The sequence below is a fragment of the Phoenix dactylifera genome, chromosome 2 (assembly GCF_051530095.1).
Source record: "Phoenix dactylifera cultivar Ajwa chromosome 2, Ajwa_hap1_PhDact_Kaust_v1.1, whole genome shotgun sequence".
NCBI classification, from domain to species: domain Eukaryota; kingdom Viridiplantae; phylum Streptophyta; class Magnoliopsida; order Arecales; family Arecaceae; genus Phoenix; species Phoenix dactylifera.
The window spans coordinates 33,700,261-33,718,845 of NC_143191.1; the positions used below are offsets into that span (position 1 = coordinate 33,700,261).

Below are 18,585 nucleotides of genomic sequence, written 5' to 3' on the forward strand. Positions count from 1 at the left end.
ATAATACAAATAAATAATGTATGATACATTATTTGCAACTAAACCTATTTTAATTTGTTATTTACTTCCTTGTCATTCTCTCTAAATAACAGCATAAAAAAACAAATTGATTTGAATCAAAATTTAGGCTCTATTTAGGGCTTTGTTCGGGCTTGAACCAAGTCAGTGACATACCTAAGCCTGACCCAAAAAATAAATGGGCTATATATTTAAGTCCAAATTCGATTTGAACTCTTTCAGACCTAAGTTAAAGTTCGATCTGAAGTCGGCTCGACTCGTGTATATTTCTGGCCCTAATAATTATTTTCTGTGATTGCATGCCAGCTTCAGTATCATATGATGCTCTCCTAGCCAATCCGAGCGTGGCAGCTTTATTTGTCGGCTCGTTCATCCGTCGGATTGGATTTTGAGCGGTTAACGGCTAAGAAGTGAGCTATTTTTCTGAAGTCACGCAAGTCATAAAGTAACACCAAATAGGCCCACCACTCACACGGTCCAGAATGACCGACCCAAAATTTGTATCACAATAGAGTTGGATTCCCCACTGCTAACCGCCGAGCCGTTCCAGGAACCAAGTACCCGGCGCTCACGCCTGCCTCCGCCCAGAAGGAGCGAAATAAAAGAGAGGAGAAGCAAAAGTCGACTCCGAGAAGGAGAAGTGTCTTTTTGAACGAGTCCCGATCTTCCTCGTGCGGACCTTTTCCTTTCCCTCAGCGTCTCTCTCCCTCCTCTCCTCTGCTTGGGGCGCCGATTCCTTACGCGCTCCCCCTCCCTCCTCCGCCCTTCCGCGGGACGAGGTGAATCCCGTCTCCCTAATTCCTTCGCATCCTCCTGCGGGTTTCTAGGGTTTTACGCGAGAACTTACAGCGCAAGAACCCTTAATCTCTTCCTTCTTGTCCTTCTCGAGGTTTTTGGAGCCCCTTCTTGAAGCCGTTTGATTCGACTGAGAGCAGGAAGAAGGGAGAGAGACAAACAGAGAAAAGAAAATGGCTGCTCCCTCCCGGGTCACCATCACCCTGGGCCGAAGCGGTCAGGTAATCTCTTTCTCTTTCTCTCACTCGATGTAGTTTGAGTTGATTTGACATTCAACATTACCTCATAGTAGGCTCATGGTTCATTTGATGCCGATGCGCGTTGCTAACTGTTCATCTCCGTTAGCGAGATCATTCTAAACAATTGGTTTTTATGTCTCTAAGTCATGTCTTTGACTAGTATTAGTAGGTATTTAAACACAAGTAAGTATTTAATGTCCAGTTGACGCCTTGTAACGTGAGATTCTGGAAGGTATGTTTGCCTGTTTTAATCCGGTTTCTAAGATTGAGTATTGATAAGGAATGATTAGCATGTGGAACACGTTGTTTTGGAGATGATGGAGAAATTTTCTCATTAGAACTTGAAGGCTGGGGACCGAATTATCTGTCACTCAAGGGAGGGGAGGAAGGGAGGGGGGATTATTATAAAAGTTATGGTTTTTCTAGAAATAAACAAGGCTCCATGATACTTGTTGTATCTACATTATACCGGTTGTGAAGACATTGTCTGACGCAATTAAAGGGAGATATATCATGGCTTTTGAAATGCCCCCCCAACAAAAAAATAGCAAAGTATTTTGTGGCTAATACCAGACAGTATTATCTCCCATTTTGCATATGCAGGTAGTAAATTTGAATTCATTTGAGAATATGTTTACTCCTGGCCTTATCAGCATCTGAAGGAATCTAGTGAGACATCTAAATGGACTTTCTTGATGGCTTTCCTACATCTGTTGATAAGATATAGTGCTTAATGTCAATTAAGCATTTAGCCTGGCGTTTCAATACAAGTATGAAATGTCCGCCTTATGAAAACTTTGTATCTTCTATAGTTAAAATTGCCAAATTAAGCATGTTGAGGTGGAAATTTATCTTTGTGATTGCTCAAAGGTATCTATTGCGACTTAATTGGTTTCACCACTCAGGAAATCCTGGTAAGTACGTCAAATCGAGAAGCTCTAGTGGATTTACCATAGCTTACAACATGAAAAAGATGTACCATGGATTCCATGGATTGCTCAGTGTTATAAAAAATTCTACTTGGAGTCCAAACATATGTCACATGAGCTGTTTGAGGACATACTTCTCTGTGGAGTGATTGATTAAAACCCCATTTGATTTTGATGAGCTCAAAGCATTTGAGTATATCTTGTGATTACTAATGAATTCAATTGAGTGTTTCAGTGAAAATCCTGTCCAAGTGTCTCTAGATTTTGGTTCATAGTATTTTGGATAAGTTAAGAAGTCTGCTGAACCAAAGTCTGAGACTCGAGTCGACTCCCGAGTATCACGAGTCGACTCCAAGCGTATCAAGTTCACTGGCACGAGCTTGAGTCGACTCCAGACTAGTACGAGTCGACTCCGACTGAGAACAGAAAGAAGAACAGAAAGCCTCATCTCAGAACCTGTCAACGAGTCGACTCCTGAAGTGCGCGAGTCGACTCCAGGGTAGTAAGAGTCGACTCCAAGAGGTACACAAAGAAAAGTCAGAGAGCAGTTTTCGAGTCTGAGATTCGAGTCGACTCCAGTGGAACGCGAGTCGACTCCGATGGTTGGCAAGTCGACTCCAGAGAAAGCAAGAGTCGACTCTCAGCGGTACACAAAGAAAAGGTCAGAGAGCATTTTATGGACTCTGAGATTCGAGTCGACTCCCGCAATACGCGAGTCGACTCCGAGACTGTGCGACCATCGACAGACAGAAAACCATGTTACTGCCTCTGAGATTCGAGTCGACTCCCAGACAGCTCGAGTCGACTCCAAGACAAGCTTCACGTCAAAAGGCAGAAGACCAACTTTCGGAAACTGAGAGCCGAGTCGACTCCAAGGAAGTTCGAGTCGACTCCAAGACTGGATGAGCCAAAAGACAGAGAATCGGGAGTTCGGGCTCTGAGATTCGAGTTGACTCCAAGGACAGTCGAGTCGACTCGAGTGGACAAAATTCAAAATTGGATCCACGGACTTCAGTGGATGAGCCGACTCCAAAATTGCCAGGTCAGCTCCAGAAGTTGGCGAGTCGACTCCGGGTCAAGACGAGTCGACTCCCAGTCGTGACGGCAACTTTAATTCAAATTTGGAACAGTTGCCGAGTCGACTCCGGAAAAGCTTGAGTCGACTCCCGCTACAGCCGAGTCGACTCCTGATCGCGCGAGTCGACTCCAACCCACCAACGGTCATATTGTCAGGCTGCGCAGAGTGTGCAGAACGGACAGAAAAAGCAGTATAACGGCTAGTTTCCGTGGGGGTTGGCTTAAATAGCCACAGAAGACTGTAGCAAGGCAGAGAACAACCATTCCACTCCAAGCATTCAAGCTTTCAAGCTCTGCAACGTGCTCTTCAACGAAAAAGGGGAAAATCAGCATTTACTGCAACCAACTACATCTTCCCAGCAATTAAAGCCTCCTCCTCCTGCATTCAAGTCGACTACTCATTCGAGAGGAGACCGGAGTTCAAGAAGCCATTCCTCTACTTCAGCTTAAAAGCGTTTGAGGGCTTCTAAACTCCTCTTTTGATTATATTGTTTTACATCTGCTTTTGAGAAGCTTATTTTCCTTTCTTTCTATAACTTGTATTTACTTGGTTCAATCGGGGGATTGAATCAAGGGGATTAAGGTTGGTTGGTGAGCCAAGTTAAAAACCAACGTGTGTAAGGGTTTGATTGTGAGCCCGGGAAAACAATCGGGGTTGGTTCTAGTCGGTGAGCCTGGGAAAACCGACCGAGTTCGTTGTGAGCTCGTAAAACAACAAGTTTGGTTGTGAGCTTGCAAAACAACCGGCTGTAATCCAAGGGGGTTATAGTGAATTCCCAAGAGAGACTTGGGGAGTGGACGTAGGAGCAAGGGGTAGCTCCGAACCACTATAAAACTCTGTGTTTGCATTGGATTGTCTCTTCTCTTCTTCCTCTCACATCACTCACAGCACTTAGCATTAATTAAATAACTTGCAATAGTTTTTAATTAATCATCCATAACGTTTTAATTATCCAAATTAATTTAAAACCCAATTCACCCCCCCCCCTCTTGGGTTGTCTATCTGGGCAACATTCTCTTCATTGCTTATATAAAATATTGGTCTTCCCAAGCTCAGCTGAAGCTGTGTGCTGAAAATGGGCGCATTAAGTCTAATGTTGGTGGTTGGATTGCATCTGCGTAGACAATCCTCATAAGTGATTCTAGGATCTCTTTAGTTATCAACTTATTATAGGTTTCTTCTCTTTAGTTATCAACTTATTATAGGTTTCTTTCTTTTTGCTTGGAAAAATTGAAAAGTATCTGCTGGTTTTAGCTAGTTCATGCATCCCAGCCTATATAAATGTGGCGAAGTTGAACTTAAGTTGAAATCTACAAAATCAGAGTGTCAGGTGTCATAACGAGGGCTGTTAAGCAGGTGCTTGTTTAGTGGAACTTTATGCCTTGATGGCAATTATGGTTCTATTGAAGCATTGACCTTTCCATGGAGCTTTTGTGTTGGCTTTCTTAGGTCGAATATGCAACATCCAGAATCAATGCCACCAAATAATTCATGATTAATCAAAGGTCTGAATTGGTGCATGAATTGGCTAGTTTGTAAAACTACTTGCAGTCATATTGTCAAATGTCAGAATGAAAACTGTTAAGTTGGTGGCTGATCGAACAGATGTTCTTGTCGTTGGAGGACGTTACACGTTAGGTTCTATAGAAATTCTAGTCATCATCCATCTTGAGGAGAGGATGTAGATAAGTAGGTGAAAAGTAATGGTAAATTTTTCAAAGGTTTCTTGCATGTGAGAAAGTGACCTGGACTCCTGTAGATATCTTCTTCATGGGGATGGTGAAATTCAATTGGTTCTAATTTTTCTGCTCTTTTTGTGTCTGTGTGGGTGCTTTTAATTTCTCTCTTTTTTCTTGAGAGGGGGGGGGGGGTCATGGTTGGACGCTTGTAAACCGTGTGTCAAACAAATAACTATATCTTACCATTCTGATAGCAAAACATTCATAATTTGATATTTGGTTTTTTTGACATTTTAAAATTTGTGGAATATGATTGATAGTGTGAATTCACAATTTTAATGGTTTATCATATAAAATGCAAACTGAAAAAGTTGTGTTCAAATTCTCCAAATAGGACTAGCGGTTCAGTTTATACAAGAAGCTTTGAGAGAGAGAGAGAGGGAGAGGGACCAACAAAATGGTCCGTACATAATAAAATTTTGGTTTTCTCCAGTCCCTGTGCAGATGACATGGCGCAACTTGCATGACACATAGATAGGGGTGGCAATTGGGTCGGGTCAGACATAAACGGGTCGGATCAGATGTAGATCGGGTCAAAAAATCATAAACCTGAATCCGACCTGTTTATTAAACAGGTCATGAATTACAACCTGAACCCGACCTGTTTATTAAACAGGTAAACCGACCCGATCCGTTTAACCTGTTTAATAAACTGCCCAACCCATCCCCACGTACCCGACCCGACCCGTTTAACAATTGTGCTCGGGGACCTCGGCAGCTTGAAAAATTTCAACAATTGTGCCCGTGAGAGGAGGAGATGGGAGAGGCGAGATTCCTCTGCTTCACCGATCGGAGGAGATGGGAGAGGCGAGATGCGAGATGGGTCCTCTGCTTCACTGATCAGAGGAGATGGGAGAGGCGAGATGGGTCCTCTGCTTCACCGCTTCAGTAGACCTCTGGCCGCCGCGGCTCCTCCTTCGCCGCCGGCGGGCTCCGATCGGTTCGGCAATGGCGGCATCTGGATCACGGCTCCGGCTCCGAACCCGAAGCCTCCGCGGAGATCGCGCCCCGGGAACCCAGACGCCATGGCTTCGCAAAGATCACAGACCAAGGGATGATCCGGATCCTTGGAGGAGATCTAGAGTTAGGGTTTCATACCTCGCAAAGATCCGGATCCTTGGAGGAGATCTAGAGTTAGGATCTCGGCGAAGGGGGTCCGGCCGTAGAGAAGCTCGTAGAGGAGGACGCGGCGTTGCCATGAGAATGTGGGAGCGGCCGGCGGCGACCTTGTGGGCGACGTACTCGTGGGTGCCGACGAAGGAGCAGGACCGGGCGGCGACCGGCTCGGCGACGAATCAGCAGGAGGGGAGGGAGGAGGCTGGAGGCCGGCTTGCGGGGGCAAAAGAGGAGGTCGGGGAGGCAGGAGGGGTCGTCGGTGCCGTCGGAGGGGTCGAAGGCGGCGGGCTGGAGGATGGGGTTCAGGTTGAACCGAACCAAAAAAAAAAATAAGGGTAGCGGTGCCTAGGTGAACTTGGAGAGAAGGTTTTAAACATGTGACAGTTTGATGGGTCTTTGTAGGCTGTGGGTTGTGGCCCTTATCCAATCCGACCCATATATTAAACAGGTTATTAAACAGGTTATACAGGTTAAACGGGTCAGACATCTTAAACCTGTATCCGACCCAATTAATAAACAGGTTAAACGGGTCAACCTGTTTAGGCCAAACCCAAACCTGTTTATGGCGGGTCGAACACGGGTCGGGTTGGCGGGTCGGGTCATATTTTGCCACCCCTACACATAGGACATTCCATAGATATGGTTTTGTTGTGGTCTTTGAATTCATACACTTTAGCTGACAAAGGAAAGAGATAAAAACAAATAAAGGGAACTCAGGAAAGAAAGAACACACACAGAGGGATGGAGGAAGGAGGAGGCACCGGAGGCAGGGGTCGAGAGAGAGAGAGAGAGAGAGAGAGAGAGAGAGAGAGAGAGAGAGGGCATGGTCTATTCTTTGCCTCCAAGTCTTCCTCCTTGAGTTGTGGTAGTTGATCAGCTGTTCCCCAAGTCCAATGAAAATTGAGTGCCTTTCAATGAAATACATCATGCGTAGACTTGTATATAGTCGGCTATGCCATATCTTAAGTTGCTTCATGTTCTTGTGGGGTATTTAATATCAATCTGTTACTATCATGCTGGGTAAAAGGGAAGTAAAGATCATTTAAACTAACTGAGAGTGTTCTGTGCAATACTTTATTTTAAACTTCCTTTAGCTTTTTGTGCAGGTTGTCAAGAGAGCAAGGCCTACATCTGATGTTGATCATTCTGATGGCATGCAATCCTCAGGCAGTAAGCGGCCAGTAAGGGAGAGGTTGGGAAGCAGCATGGACAATTCTGATTTCTATGGCAGTCAGTACAAGAACAAGCAGTATGCCCTTTTTTCCTTTTAGTTATTCAACCTGCTTCCAGATTCATTTCTGTCATCAATTAGCTATTCAACTGGATTATATTTTGTGAAAACATGCAGCTTCAATAATTTAGAAACAACATTTTCTTGAGAAAATACTTGAACGTTTTACTTGTATCATCACATTTTTGTTAAAGCAGGGATAACAGAATTCTCATGTATAGTAATTCATAGCCATCAAATGATTAGTTGCTAATAGTGATTTTATTATCAATTCTTACATTCTTAATGTTTTCAAGTGCCTCATTGCTAAGTTCCAATTGCGCCTTGTAGAGTATTAGGTGCAAAAATATGAAATATGATTTATTATCAGGAAAAATTTAGATTCTAATTTCTAATATTAGCAAGAGCTGTGACATCAGATCTGATATGCATCCAAACATATGGTAAACATATAAAAGGGAATCCACCCAAAAAGGAATCCTTGGTGACACATTTTTCATATTGAAGGGACATCGATCTTTTGCCCTTTTAAACTCCTTTTGAATCATGGGTGAGGTTGTATGAATTACAATTGACAACTGAAGATGGACCTTCCTCTTGCAGGTTGGTGGTTGACAAGGCTGGTCATGTAAAAAGATGTTAAATAGAATCAAGCATCATTATGCATGTGTCTGGATTCATTAGCGGTGATGAAGACAAGTATAATGGCCTATATTGTCTTTGGTTGTTGTGATTATGTGGTGACAATGGTTGGTCCAGATCAGGTCAAATAGGGATCAATTTAAAAAACCCTTAACACATACACCACACATTTATGATTAGATCGATACTAGTAAACCTTGCGCAACCTGCTTACCCAATGGCTCCACTCATTAGTTATATATATCTTACAAAATGAAGGAGATAGGGCCAAGAAGAGAATATGTATAATACGGTGTCAAGATAACGTGAGAGAGAAAGAGGAGAATAAAACATAAGTCCTGAACATGCTGTTTTCTCCACTTTTCTTTTCAATATGCTTTATTTTTCTTCTTAAGATGTTGTCAACCATCCAGATCAGTTGACTAACCCATGGCCCACTGCATTAATTTTCCTATCCTAGAGACCTAGGAGTAGGTTAAGGGTTGGAACAATCCGTGGTGACCTGTCAGGTCTGAGGTTCAAACACAAACCTAACCCAAACTCGACCTAGTTATGGCAAAATCCTACCCAAATCCATTTATTCCAAGCATGTTTGGGCAGGCTAGCAATTCTGAGTCGAAGATTGCCTACCGTAGTTGAGATTTCATATGTTGTGGGCGAGAGGGACTTAGTGACGGCTTGGGTGGTCATTACGATATTCAAGGATACTTGATTTGTTCTTCTATATGATGTCAATGTGGTGATCCTGAAGAAGTATCCAAAGCTACCTTTGTTTGACTTCTAGAGTTTGTTTCTTATCACTATATATAGGAAAGGATCATTTATTAGTTTACATGTATTGATCTTCTTCATGTTTTGGTTCAATGACTTTGGTGTTGTTCAATAAATGGGATTATTGCAACATCTTTGGACGATCTCTAGCAAGTATTGGAAATATCTCATACACTTTGTTTTTATAGAGGTCACTTAATAAGGTCAAATATCGGTACACTTTATTGTATTCTGTTTAATAATTGAGGTTTAAATTATATATAGTACATTTTGATTTTCCTTTGGGTTTTTTCAGATACCTCTCACACCCTTTTCAGAATTGATGTCATTGTAAAAGGAAATTACAAGAAAATATTTTATATGTTATGTACATGTCATTCTCTATGTATGTATATATGTGTGCTTGATACATAGTTTATATGCCTTAAAAACGTATGAATTTTTATTTTAAATATTTTCAGGAGTATAGATTGGGATCACCAATGTGAATCCAATTTGAATGGTCCATTATTGATTTTTGAATTGTTATACCTTTTATCAAAATTTGAACCAAGGATTTAAACACTGCTGGTTTGGTATAGCATCACTGGAAGCATACTGCTTCAACAGAAAAATGATACTGGTACAGTTGCAAAACACCTGTTCTCTCTTGAACCAGTCCATCTGGACTGTACTGGTACTATACTGTTCTCGGACAAAACTAGCATGGGTCTCGATACCGTTTATAAAACCTTAAATGTTCAATGTGCAGTATATACATACATACATACATACACACACACACACATACATGCATACACGCACGCGTGCCCACACACACATATATGAATGCTCACACGAGCATGTGTTTACATGTGTATGCGTGCATTCCAAGCCTAAGCTTTGTTAACTAAGTGGGGAGAAATGGACAGCTTCACTTTTATTCCTGACGATAGATCTATATTTTATGGATTTGATTATCTTCATAAATATATACATCTACATCTGCATGCATTTGTAAATATCTATATATGTGCGGAGGTCCACAAGAGGATTTTCTAGCCATTTTAAGGTCTGTCTACTACCAGGTGGTTGCTAAGGGACTGCCTATAGGGCTACACAATGTTAATAGGAAATAATCATAAATGTATGCATGTGTGTGTATGTATGTGCGCGTCTCTGTAGGTATGTCTGTATGTGTGTGTGTGTATGTATGTATGCATGGGTGTATGTATGTATTTATGTATGTCAGTGTGCGCTTGCGCATACGCATGTGCATGTAAAGTATAATTATATTTCAAATTTTATTTGCCTAATAATGAGATCTCTTATTTTCTGCAGCCAACGAACAGATAATCATGGTCTGAGCTTGGGTAATGGAACTCTGAATGATGGCAAGCAGATTAGATCCAGTTTCCATCTCAATCTTTTTGTCTAGCGGATTTTTGTCTGACTTGTTTTCCTTTGCTTGTGTTGGTACCTTAATCATATAAAGATCGTTTGGTTGGCCAAGATGATCTGAGATTGAAACTTTTGAATAAAAGTAAATCTCATAGAAGAGATGTTGACCTTCGTGAAAAGCTTTCTCGGAGCACCCAGAATTCATTGAGATATGATTCACGGCAACATGTGCCAGATTCAAGGGCCTCTGGCCCTACAAGGCAAATTCCTCCTACAAGAAGTGCAGATGATTTGCTCCATTTGGATTCATTGAGAAAAACTTATTCTTCTTGGACTTTGGACGGGCTAAGGCATAGATCTCCAGATAGACTTATAGGTTCTTCTCGAGGTATGTCCCCTCCTCAAAGGAATTATGATGATCTGCAGCATGTTCCACTAGTAAGGTCTGTTGATGCTTCAAGACCTTCAAGTTTAATCACAAAAGATGTACTTGATGCTTCAAGACCTGTGCCTCATATGAGCAAAGCTACAGTTCCTGTAGATGCTGCAAAACCTGTTGTTCGGGCTCCTCCACTAGCAGCCATCATACAGAAAAGGCCTTTTCCAGTATGTATTTTAGTACCTTATAATTGCATTCTTTCTTATGCGCTAAAATTGCTAATAATCAGTTTATCGTTTAAGATCGTAAAATGTGATTACATAATCTCAGCCAATATTTTGATATCATATCGGCTGATATATCTCAGGATACTCGGCTGAGATAATAATGTCCAAGACTTTGTATCATATTTAGTGTTTATAGGAGTCTGTTATTATAAAGATTTTGGCTGAGATAAAACTTTTTCAGGAGTGCCCCAATTAATTTTACTTCTCTCAAGAGAATAAATAAGAAAACGATTGACATGAGACAAGTTTATCTATTAAAACTGGGAGTTTATTCATAATTTGTGTTCTGTGCACATAAATTATTAGAAAAAAAAGAAGAGTATCTGCATGAATGTAAAACATAGGTTCTCTTTCTTTGTACGCTATTATTATTGTAATGATTTAAAATTTTAAATGTTTTCCACCAATGGCACTTGGGCCCACCAGTTGGCACTGCTCTCAGTGCATGTGTTGGGAAGAGGTCCCAGGTTTGAACCTGGAAGCTGACTCCCATATAGTATTTCTAAAAACAAAAGATTTAAGTATACTTCCCACTATAACAGTCTCTGATTTTCCAGAACCTTGACTTGCAAAAGTTGAAGAAGATTAGTCTGCTTCTCTTCTAGCCTCAGTCATTAGATATGGAATTATGAACTTTCAATTGAATAATTTAAAATTTCTAAGCACTATTTTTGTGTTTTCCTGCATAGAGTTTATTACTTTCTTGCCATGTGTTCAAACATGTCCAGAGAACATGCTAATGAACTTGTTCATGTACTTCTAGCAGTTAGTAATGAAATGGATGATTTTAAGTAGTTGAAATGCTTACTTTTCTCCTACAAAAAATAGGTGCAATGTGTATAGTTCTTTATAAGCTACATATCCTAAATTTGTTCGTAGTTTTATTGGTTTTCTGTTTTTTGCAGTCTGATGAACGACTTACTGTTTCAAGCTTGTTGCATTCATTGGGGTTGGAGAAATATGCTATCATCTTTCAGGCAGAGGAGGTAATTCCTTTTCTCCTTTGAACCTTTTGTCGATGTTCGTTCCCCTATAGATTCTCTGCAAAAATGCATGGTTAACTGTAGTTTTTTTGTTGATAAACAACCCTGAACTTGTAGTATTGCTCCAAGTTATTTAACCGGTGGTTTGAGTTAAATTTGACTTGCCCTGCCGACTGTTAGCACATCTTATGATCAGAATTTCATCATAGGTTGTACTGCTGTTACTTTTCTTCTTGTGTGGTGCTAATGTCTCTACTTGATTGGTTATTCTCGAAATCATATATTTTAGACAAAGTCTGAGGCATTTTTCTACTTAGTTTATTGCACAGTGCATGTAACTTGGTTTATAATATTTGAAACTAGTGGTAGCAAAACATTATGTAGTGTAAATAACTAGTTCTTAAGAATAATAAAGAACCAGTGCATTATTGTTTTATAGATAGTTTACCTATATTTATATTTTTTTTATTTTCTATAGGTCTTTTTATAAACTAAGAATATTATAATTGACATAATCTGATGAAACAATTTTGCTGCTCCTATCTTACCGTGTCCCAGTTTTTGGCACAAGAAGTGAAGAGGCAGGCTCAACCACCAAGGTTGTAAGAATGTTTTCTTCTTGTTTCCTTTTGTCCTTGGGTAATGCTCTTTTCTCATACAATACCATATCTATTATTAGCCATAAGCTCAGAAAGGATTTATTCTAATTAGATATTTCTATATCACCATCCAAAAAGACCATAAGCCAGTCCCTGATTATCTCCATGAAAGAGATATGAGGTAAACCTTCTTTACTGGACATTATTATGATAGAATCTTTTCATTTATGTCTAAGTATCTTCATTGTATCTGAGCTTGATTTAGTCAGTCTACCTTCATTTTCAGATGTAATTTATTTCATCTAAAGGAAATTGTCAAGGTTCTGTAACTTATTATTTCTGTATAATCTGTTCTTGATCTAGCAACCTGATTCATAAACAGATACTCCATGTGCCAAAATCCTAGAATTAGTAGCTGAATTAGATCTACTATGCCACGGTAGGACTGGGCTGCAACTAATCAGAAGCTTTTGTAATGAGAAAAATGCAACCTTTTAATTTGAAGATGAACATGAAGCTTATTTCGTTCAACTGGTTAATGAAACATGCTTTTTTATAATATTTTATGGTTTTTTTATATCTTAATTAAGTTAATTTGTAGTAAGTGAAGCATCCATGTTCTATAATTTAGATCTATTGTGTCAAGATAGGACCAGGCTGCAACTAATTTGAAGCTTCTGTAAAGAGAAAAAAGCAACCTGTTACTTAGGAAGATAAATAGGAAGCTTATTTCGTTCAACTGGTAACCGAAACATGGCTTGATATAGTATTTTATTTTTTTTAATATCTTAACTAAGTTCAATTATAGTAAGTGAAGCATCCATGTTCTATAATTAACCTCTGTAATCACAAGTGAAAGCTTCCCTTTTTTTAATGCTTCCACTCAGTTCTATGAGTTATCCTTATTTCTTAACCCAGCTCATGTTCTAGTCAAGGCCTCCCTTCTGCACTATTGCTAATTAATTCTTGTTATATATGTCGACGCTTAAATCCAAGTGGTGCCATTTATTATTTTCAAACATTCTGTGGCTATGATGGAGCATGAAACTTGTCGGTCATTTCTTCATCTTCTATATCCCTTGATTTAGGTTGCTCCTTGTTAAACCCAAAAAGTATAAGGAATTAGGCTGCTCTTAGATTCCTTAGATTAAATTATGCTTGACTTGGCATTGTCATATTAAAGATCAACATGCCTTAGGTACACTCTTGACTTCACCGGCATAAATTTTCAATTGTCTCACAAGCACACAGTTGTAACAATTAATGTGCGCATTTCCACATAATCCACCCTGCACACAGTGTATCATGGTACGCTGTACTGGCTCGAACCGGGCGGGTACGGAACATACAGTATCGTACCAGTTTGATACCAGTACCCGGTACGGATGGCATATCGACACTCGGTACGCCAAAAAAATTCCGCACCATACCGTACCGTATCGACACTGTACTAGTATGGCACCGGTACGGGATCCAGTACCAAGACGAACCTCGCAATGTATTCTTTCTAATTGCTTTATTTTTATTCAAAAACGGGAGGTAATAGCAATACAACCACCATCGGTCTTGTTGGGCGCCTCTTCTTGAATAGTACTCACACTAAAATTTGGATTATGGAAATTTGGTTCAATCCATTTCTTAGGTCCTTTAAGAAATTTCTCCATAAGCATAGATTACAAGTAGAGCTGAAAAATTACATTTAGAGAAGTTTGTTGTAATAATTGCCTAAGATGTGGTTGTCTATTCACAGGTGGACATGACTGCATTAAGGCAGATGAGAGACAGTGACCTCAAAGAAATGGGAATACCAATGGTAATTCTGGTTTCTATATTGTTGCCATTATTTTATCTTTAGTTTGCATTTATTTACAATTTCATCTTCTTGATTTTAATCTTGAAAATAAATGCATGGAAATCCAAACCTGCAGTGATAAGGCTTCTTGTTTCGAGTGAAATATTCCAGTGGTCACAGAAGCTGGTAAAATGGTGCTCACTCTGAGCATATCAAAGAAAAAACCTCTTAAAAAATTCATGATTGTCCCATATTGTTTAAGATGATGCTACATGCTAGTGTAGGACCATATGATGAATTTGTGGGAGTTGTTGATAGAGATAGACTGGTCAATCAGATGCTGAAAGAAATTTATGCTGAAAATACAGATTGTCTTTGAGTAGCTGTGAATGTCTTAAAGGTTCCGTAATCAAAATAACAACAAAAGGGGGCTCAGTTTCATATCTGAGTTGTATGGGTCCAGAACATTTTGCTGCTGCTTGCGGAAGTGTTTAGACTTTAACCTATCAGTAACAATCATATGAAAAATGCTGCTAAGTAGAAGGCAACTACAGTTTAAGCTCTTGCGTTTGCTACATCTTCTGTCAGCATCAATGAAATAGGGTGTCTATCTCTACTTGCATTATATAATCTCTCTACTTACATCATCTTGACTGCACGTCCTGTCAAAATTACTAACATGTAAATTTGTTTTGTTCATTTATTTATCAAAGGGAGTGCTTTATTTTGATGATAACTTAGAACTGACGAATTGAACACCCAGTTATGGATATTTATCCTGTAATGCGGCCTCACATGGTTTTTCTAAACCATTTTAAGATATATCTTGTTATCTTTATCTTTTGCAACATGATTTTTACAAGGTACAATTCCACATACAGGGACCTAGGAAGAAGATCCTTCTTGCTGTTTTAGCTCATTCAAAACGGCGGCATTAATAAAACGGATTGGATTTTGGATTTTTATTTACTGCATGTTTTAACAGCTTGTATGCATATTAAACTGGATCTTGTAAATCTTCAAAAGCAATGCTTGTTCTCAAGTTGACCCTTTTGAACCCAAGGTTTGCATCTGTCTAGTCAACGTTTTATCTTTGAACGGAATGAAGAGCTATGTTACAGGATGCATCATGACAATTATCCCTACAGAACAAATCAAGTGCTTTGCAATTGAGGAAAGAAACTAGTGAGATGTCAACAGGCTTTGATGGGAAGGCACGCCGCTGCTCTTTCTGTCTCTGCAAGCTGTGCCGTTCCTTGCGGGCAATTGAACTGGGACTTTGACACCCTTTGCGTTGACCGGTCTGCAGGCATGGTCGGAAGGGAATCTGTGCTTCAGACAGACTTTCTGGTTGCATATCTTGCATGTGCTGTTGTTGGAGAAAGTCAGCACCTCCTTGCAGCGCCTCACGGGGCACCTTGGTTTGTGCTTCTTGCCGGCATCGCAGTCTCCGGACCTCTCGTGCCGCTCCAATATGGTTGAGTCCTCCTCGCCTGCCTTCTTCTCCATGGACATTGAGCAGACTTGGCACACCACCACTATTCTGCTGTTATGCTCTGCTTTTGGGCAGCCGTGTGCCTTGTAAGTTCTATGTTCCAAACAGTACACCTGTAGGGAAATAAGTATAGGTTAAGAAAAACGACACAGTCGCTGTCTTTTTGATGATGATAACATTGTGACTGGCATGGAGGTTATATTTCATCAGCAAACTCATCAAGGTCAGAGTAATTTAGTTAATCCTGAATACAATGTTTGCGAACGGAAGTAGACAAAAAGGTCGTAGGGTTGGCAAAGCTTTAACCGTTTAACTCATTTAACTTATTTCAATCTAGATGGGGCTTGCAATTATTTGTTTAATTAGATGGTCATATTCGGATCTATATTTTTCATCGTCTGATATATAAAGGTTTTTTTACATATATATCTTTCTAAATATTGAAATTTGTATGAATATCTTTCCAAAATTGATAATTGCATGTATATTCTTATAAAATACTTGTTTCGTGTTTATACCCTCCATTTTTTTTTTTTTGCATATATACCCATTTCATCTAACGCCGTTAAGAAATTAGTAGTTTAAAATTAAAAATCATTGCAATACCCTTAACAGGTAGATGTGCAAAAAGAAATATTTAATAAGAGTATATATACAAATAATACTTAGTGAGGATATTCATGTAATTTTACATATTTATAAGTGTTTATAAAAAAAATTAATTTTATTTTTTTATTTCAACTTGTTTTAGTTTTCAGTAAGATCTATTAACATGTTATCCACTTTAGAAATAAAAAGATACTTTCATAATTTTAATTAATTTTTAATTAAAATAAATATAATTTTGGCTAATTATGTTAGTTGAATCGTTATGTCAAAAGTATTCATACAAAAATAGTGTTTTGTGAAGACAGACAAGTAAATATCAATTTAGAGGACATTCTTGCAAATTTTAATATTTAGAAGGATATTTATGCAAAAGTCTATTTTCTTTTTTTTGCATGCATACCTTTCTAAATATATGAAATTATATGAATACCCTCCAAAATTACTATTTTCATGTATACTCTTATAAACTTTTTTTTTTGCATGTTTATCCATTAATGATATTTTCATCATTTTAATTTTAAATCAGATTTTAATTTTAAACCACTAACTTCCGTTAGATAGCATGAGTATATATACAAAATAAGTATTTGATAAAGATATACGTGCAAATATCAATTTTGGAAGGGTGTTCACGCAAATTCGAATAATATTGAAGAGGGTATGTACGCAAAAAAAACTCATAAATAAATTGGATTTGAAATGACAATTTTTTTTATTTATTATGTATTTGATCCGATTCATATTTTACCCAACCTAATTCAATTACCGAAGGGGGAGAGAGAGAGAGAGAGAGAGAGAGAGAGAGAGTCCCACCCCACTTATCTTCTTCAGACATTGTTTGTATATTTCTACATATTACTTTGCAATCGATTAATGATTATCAATTAGATTTTGGAGGAAATATAAAAGATTGATAGGAAATAAAAGAGACAGATAGGGGGATAGCACGTGGATTTGATTAAGGAGAACTGTGATATTCCTCCTGGTGATTACCAGATGTTTGGCACATAAGTAAATGGTTATTGCAAATAACCATCCAACGTCTTGATAATTTTCTTTGAAAAGTTAATTACAATAACGACCCATCCGCAAACCATCCCAGCGACCAATTGAGGTTTCCAAGTATCTAATATAATTGATTCGATGTATATAGATGAGAAGAATGAGGATTTAGTATCGATAATTTAAAAGGTAATTATCCTTTCTTTTTTTTTGCTCTGATTGTCCAGTTTTGTAGAAATTTCAAAGCAGGGCCAAGAGAAATCTTGTTGTTTGTTTTTTTTCCTCTCAAAATCTCTAGAATTGGAGGACAAGAAAGAGAAGTCGGAATAATTTTATAGGAATAGAAGAGGTTTATGCTAGATTCCTAGAATCTGTGTAGGAAAATATAAGAATTACCTTTTGACAGCCATCGCAGGTGAATGGTAGGAAATCGAGCTGATTGCAATCCTCGTGGTCGCAGTGTGCTCCCAGATCAGGAAACGCTTCTGTTCCTCCTCTCCCCATCTCTCCTCTTCCTCTCCTTTTTTTCCTCCCTCTCTATCTATGAGCTCTTCTATTATGTTCTTGTTTGATATTTGGATGGATGGTAGGGGGGGAATTCCTTCCTTGGTTGTGATATTTATAGGTTTCCTCTTCCTTTTCGACCAAGAATAAGCCTTGGTTTCCAAGAAAGACGATGCCACGCTGCTCGTCGGTATCCGTAAATATATTTCTAGATCGTTCCAGTCTCCTCTGACCGTTCTCTTAAGGGCTGCACTGCGTGTGGGGCCTGGTCAAAGCCTTCTAGATGACGTGGTTTTTAGTCAAGCTGCCAAACGCGAATATATTCGCTTAAACTAATAATTTCTCCCCACACTCCTCTGATGAGAAATAAACGGATCTGATCAGGTGATAGATCGATAGAGGCCGAAAAGACGAGAGGTTGACAATTATTGCAACCTTCTCCGAGTATTAGATGTGGGCAATTATTTCCAACGTGTCTCACCCTTTTCCTGCAAATTTAGTATGAATTATTGTGTAGTGGTAGCGGCATTTTCATGGTCCGATGAGAGTATTAATGGTTTATTTCGAACAATGTTATTTCCTATCAAAATGATAGGATTGTTTAAAGACAGATTGCATCATTCTGAAGGAAGACTCGTCTACGACGCCTGAGTAATTTCGTGATGTCAGACAGAGCGATGGCTACTCTTTACTTAGGAACATCAAGCGTCTGATAGCGGGCTATAACTCATTTCAGGTTATTCATGCATTTTGAAAGGTGAACACAATAGTAAACTGAGTCGCTTGATTGCTTCTTCTTTTACTGTTCACCATTCAAGAGAGATTTATGAACAAAGGTTGTTTTTGCTCTCTATCTCTATATACTTTTATTTTTCTTGACACTGAAGGTAGAACTCACGTCAGATTTATGTAAGTTACCATAGAAACCCCCCCCCCCCCCCCAACAACAAAAAAATAAAAATAAAATAAAATAAAATAAAATAAAATAAAAATCTTA

General features: G+C 39.0%; 2 protein-coding genes across 7 annotated transcripts; one reads left to right on the forward strand and one right to left on the reverse strand.

Annotated features, from left to right (window-relative positions):
• Positions 1-528: 528 nt before the first annotated feature.
• On the forward strand, positions 529-15,687 carry LOC148714731 (uncharacterized). Of its 6 annotated transcripts, none has more exons than XM_088716048.1 (8): positions 556-797; positions 908-1,034; positions 7,021-7,163; positions 9,879-9,910; positions 10,033-10,544; positions 11,510-11,590; positions 13,937-13,999; positions 14,860-15,687. In XM_088716048.1, the coding sequence occupies exons 2-8, from the start codon at positions 987-989 to the stop codon at positions 14,914-14,916; spliced, it is 936 nt and encodes a 311-aa protein (XP_088572174.1). In that variant the 5' UTR covers positions 556-797; positions 908-986; the 3' UTR covers positions 14,917-15,687. The 6 variants fall into 6 exon arrangements, with proteins under 6 accessions (XP_088572172.1, XP_088572174.1, XP_088572170.1 ...); XM_088716044.1 differs by having other exon boundaries at positions 557-797; positions 7,009-7,163; positions 9,879-9,949; XM_088716045.1 differs by having other exon boundaries at positions 605-797; positions 9,879-9,949; positions 14,860-15,035.
• PMZ (zinc finger (AN1-like) family protein) lies at positions 14,974-17,769 on the reverse strand. The gene is made up of 2 exons (XM_088716050.2): positions 17,481-17,769; positions 14,974-15,586 (listed from the first exon to the last, which is right to left on the reverse strand). Exons 1-2 carry the CDS (start codon positions 17,586-17,588, stop codon positions 15,161-15,163), a joined length of 534 nt encoding a protein of 177 aa, XP_088572176.1. The 5' UTR covers positions 17,589-17,769; the 3' UTR covers positions 14,974-15,160.
• Positions 17,770-18,585: the final 816 nt, after the last annotated feature.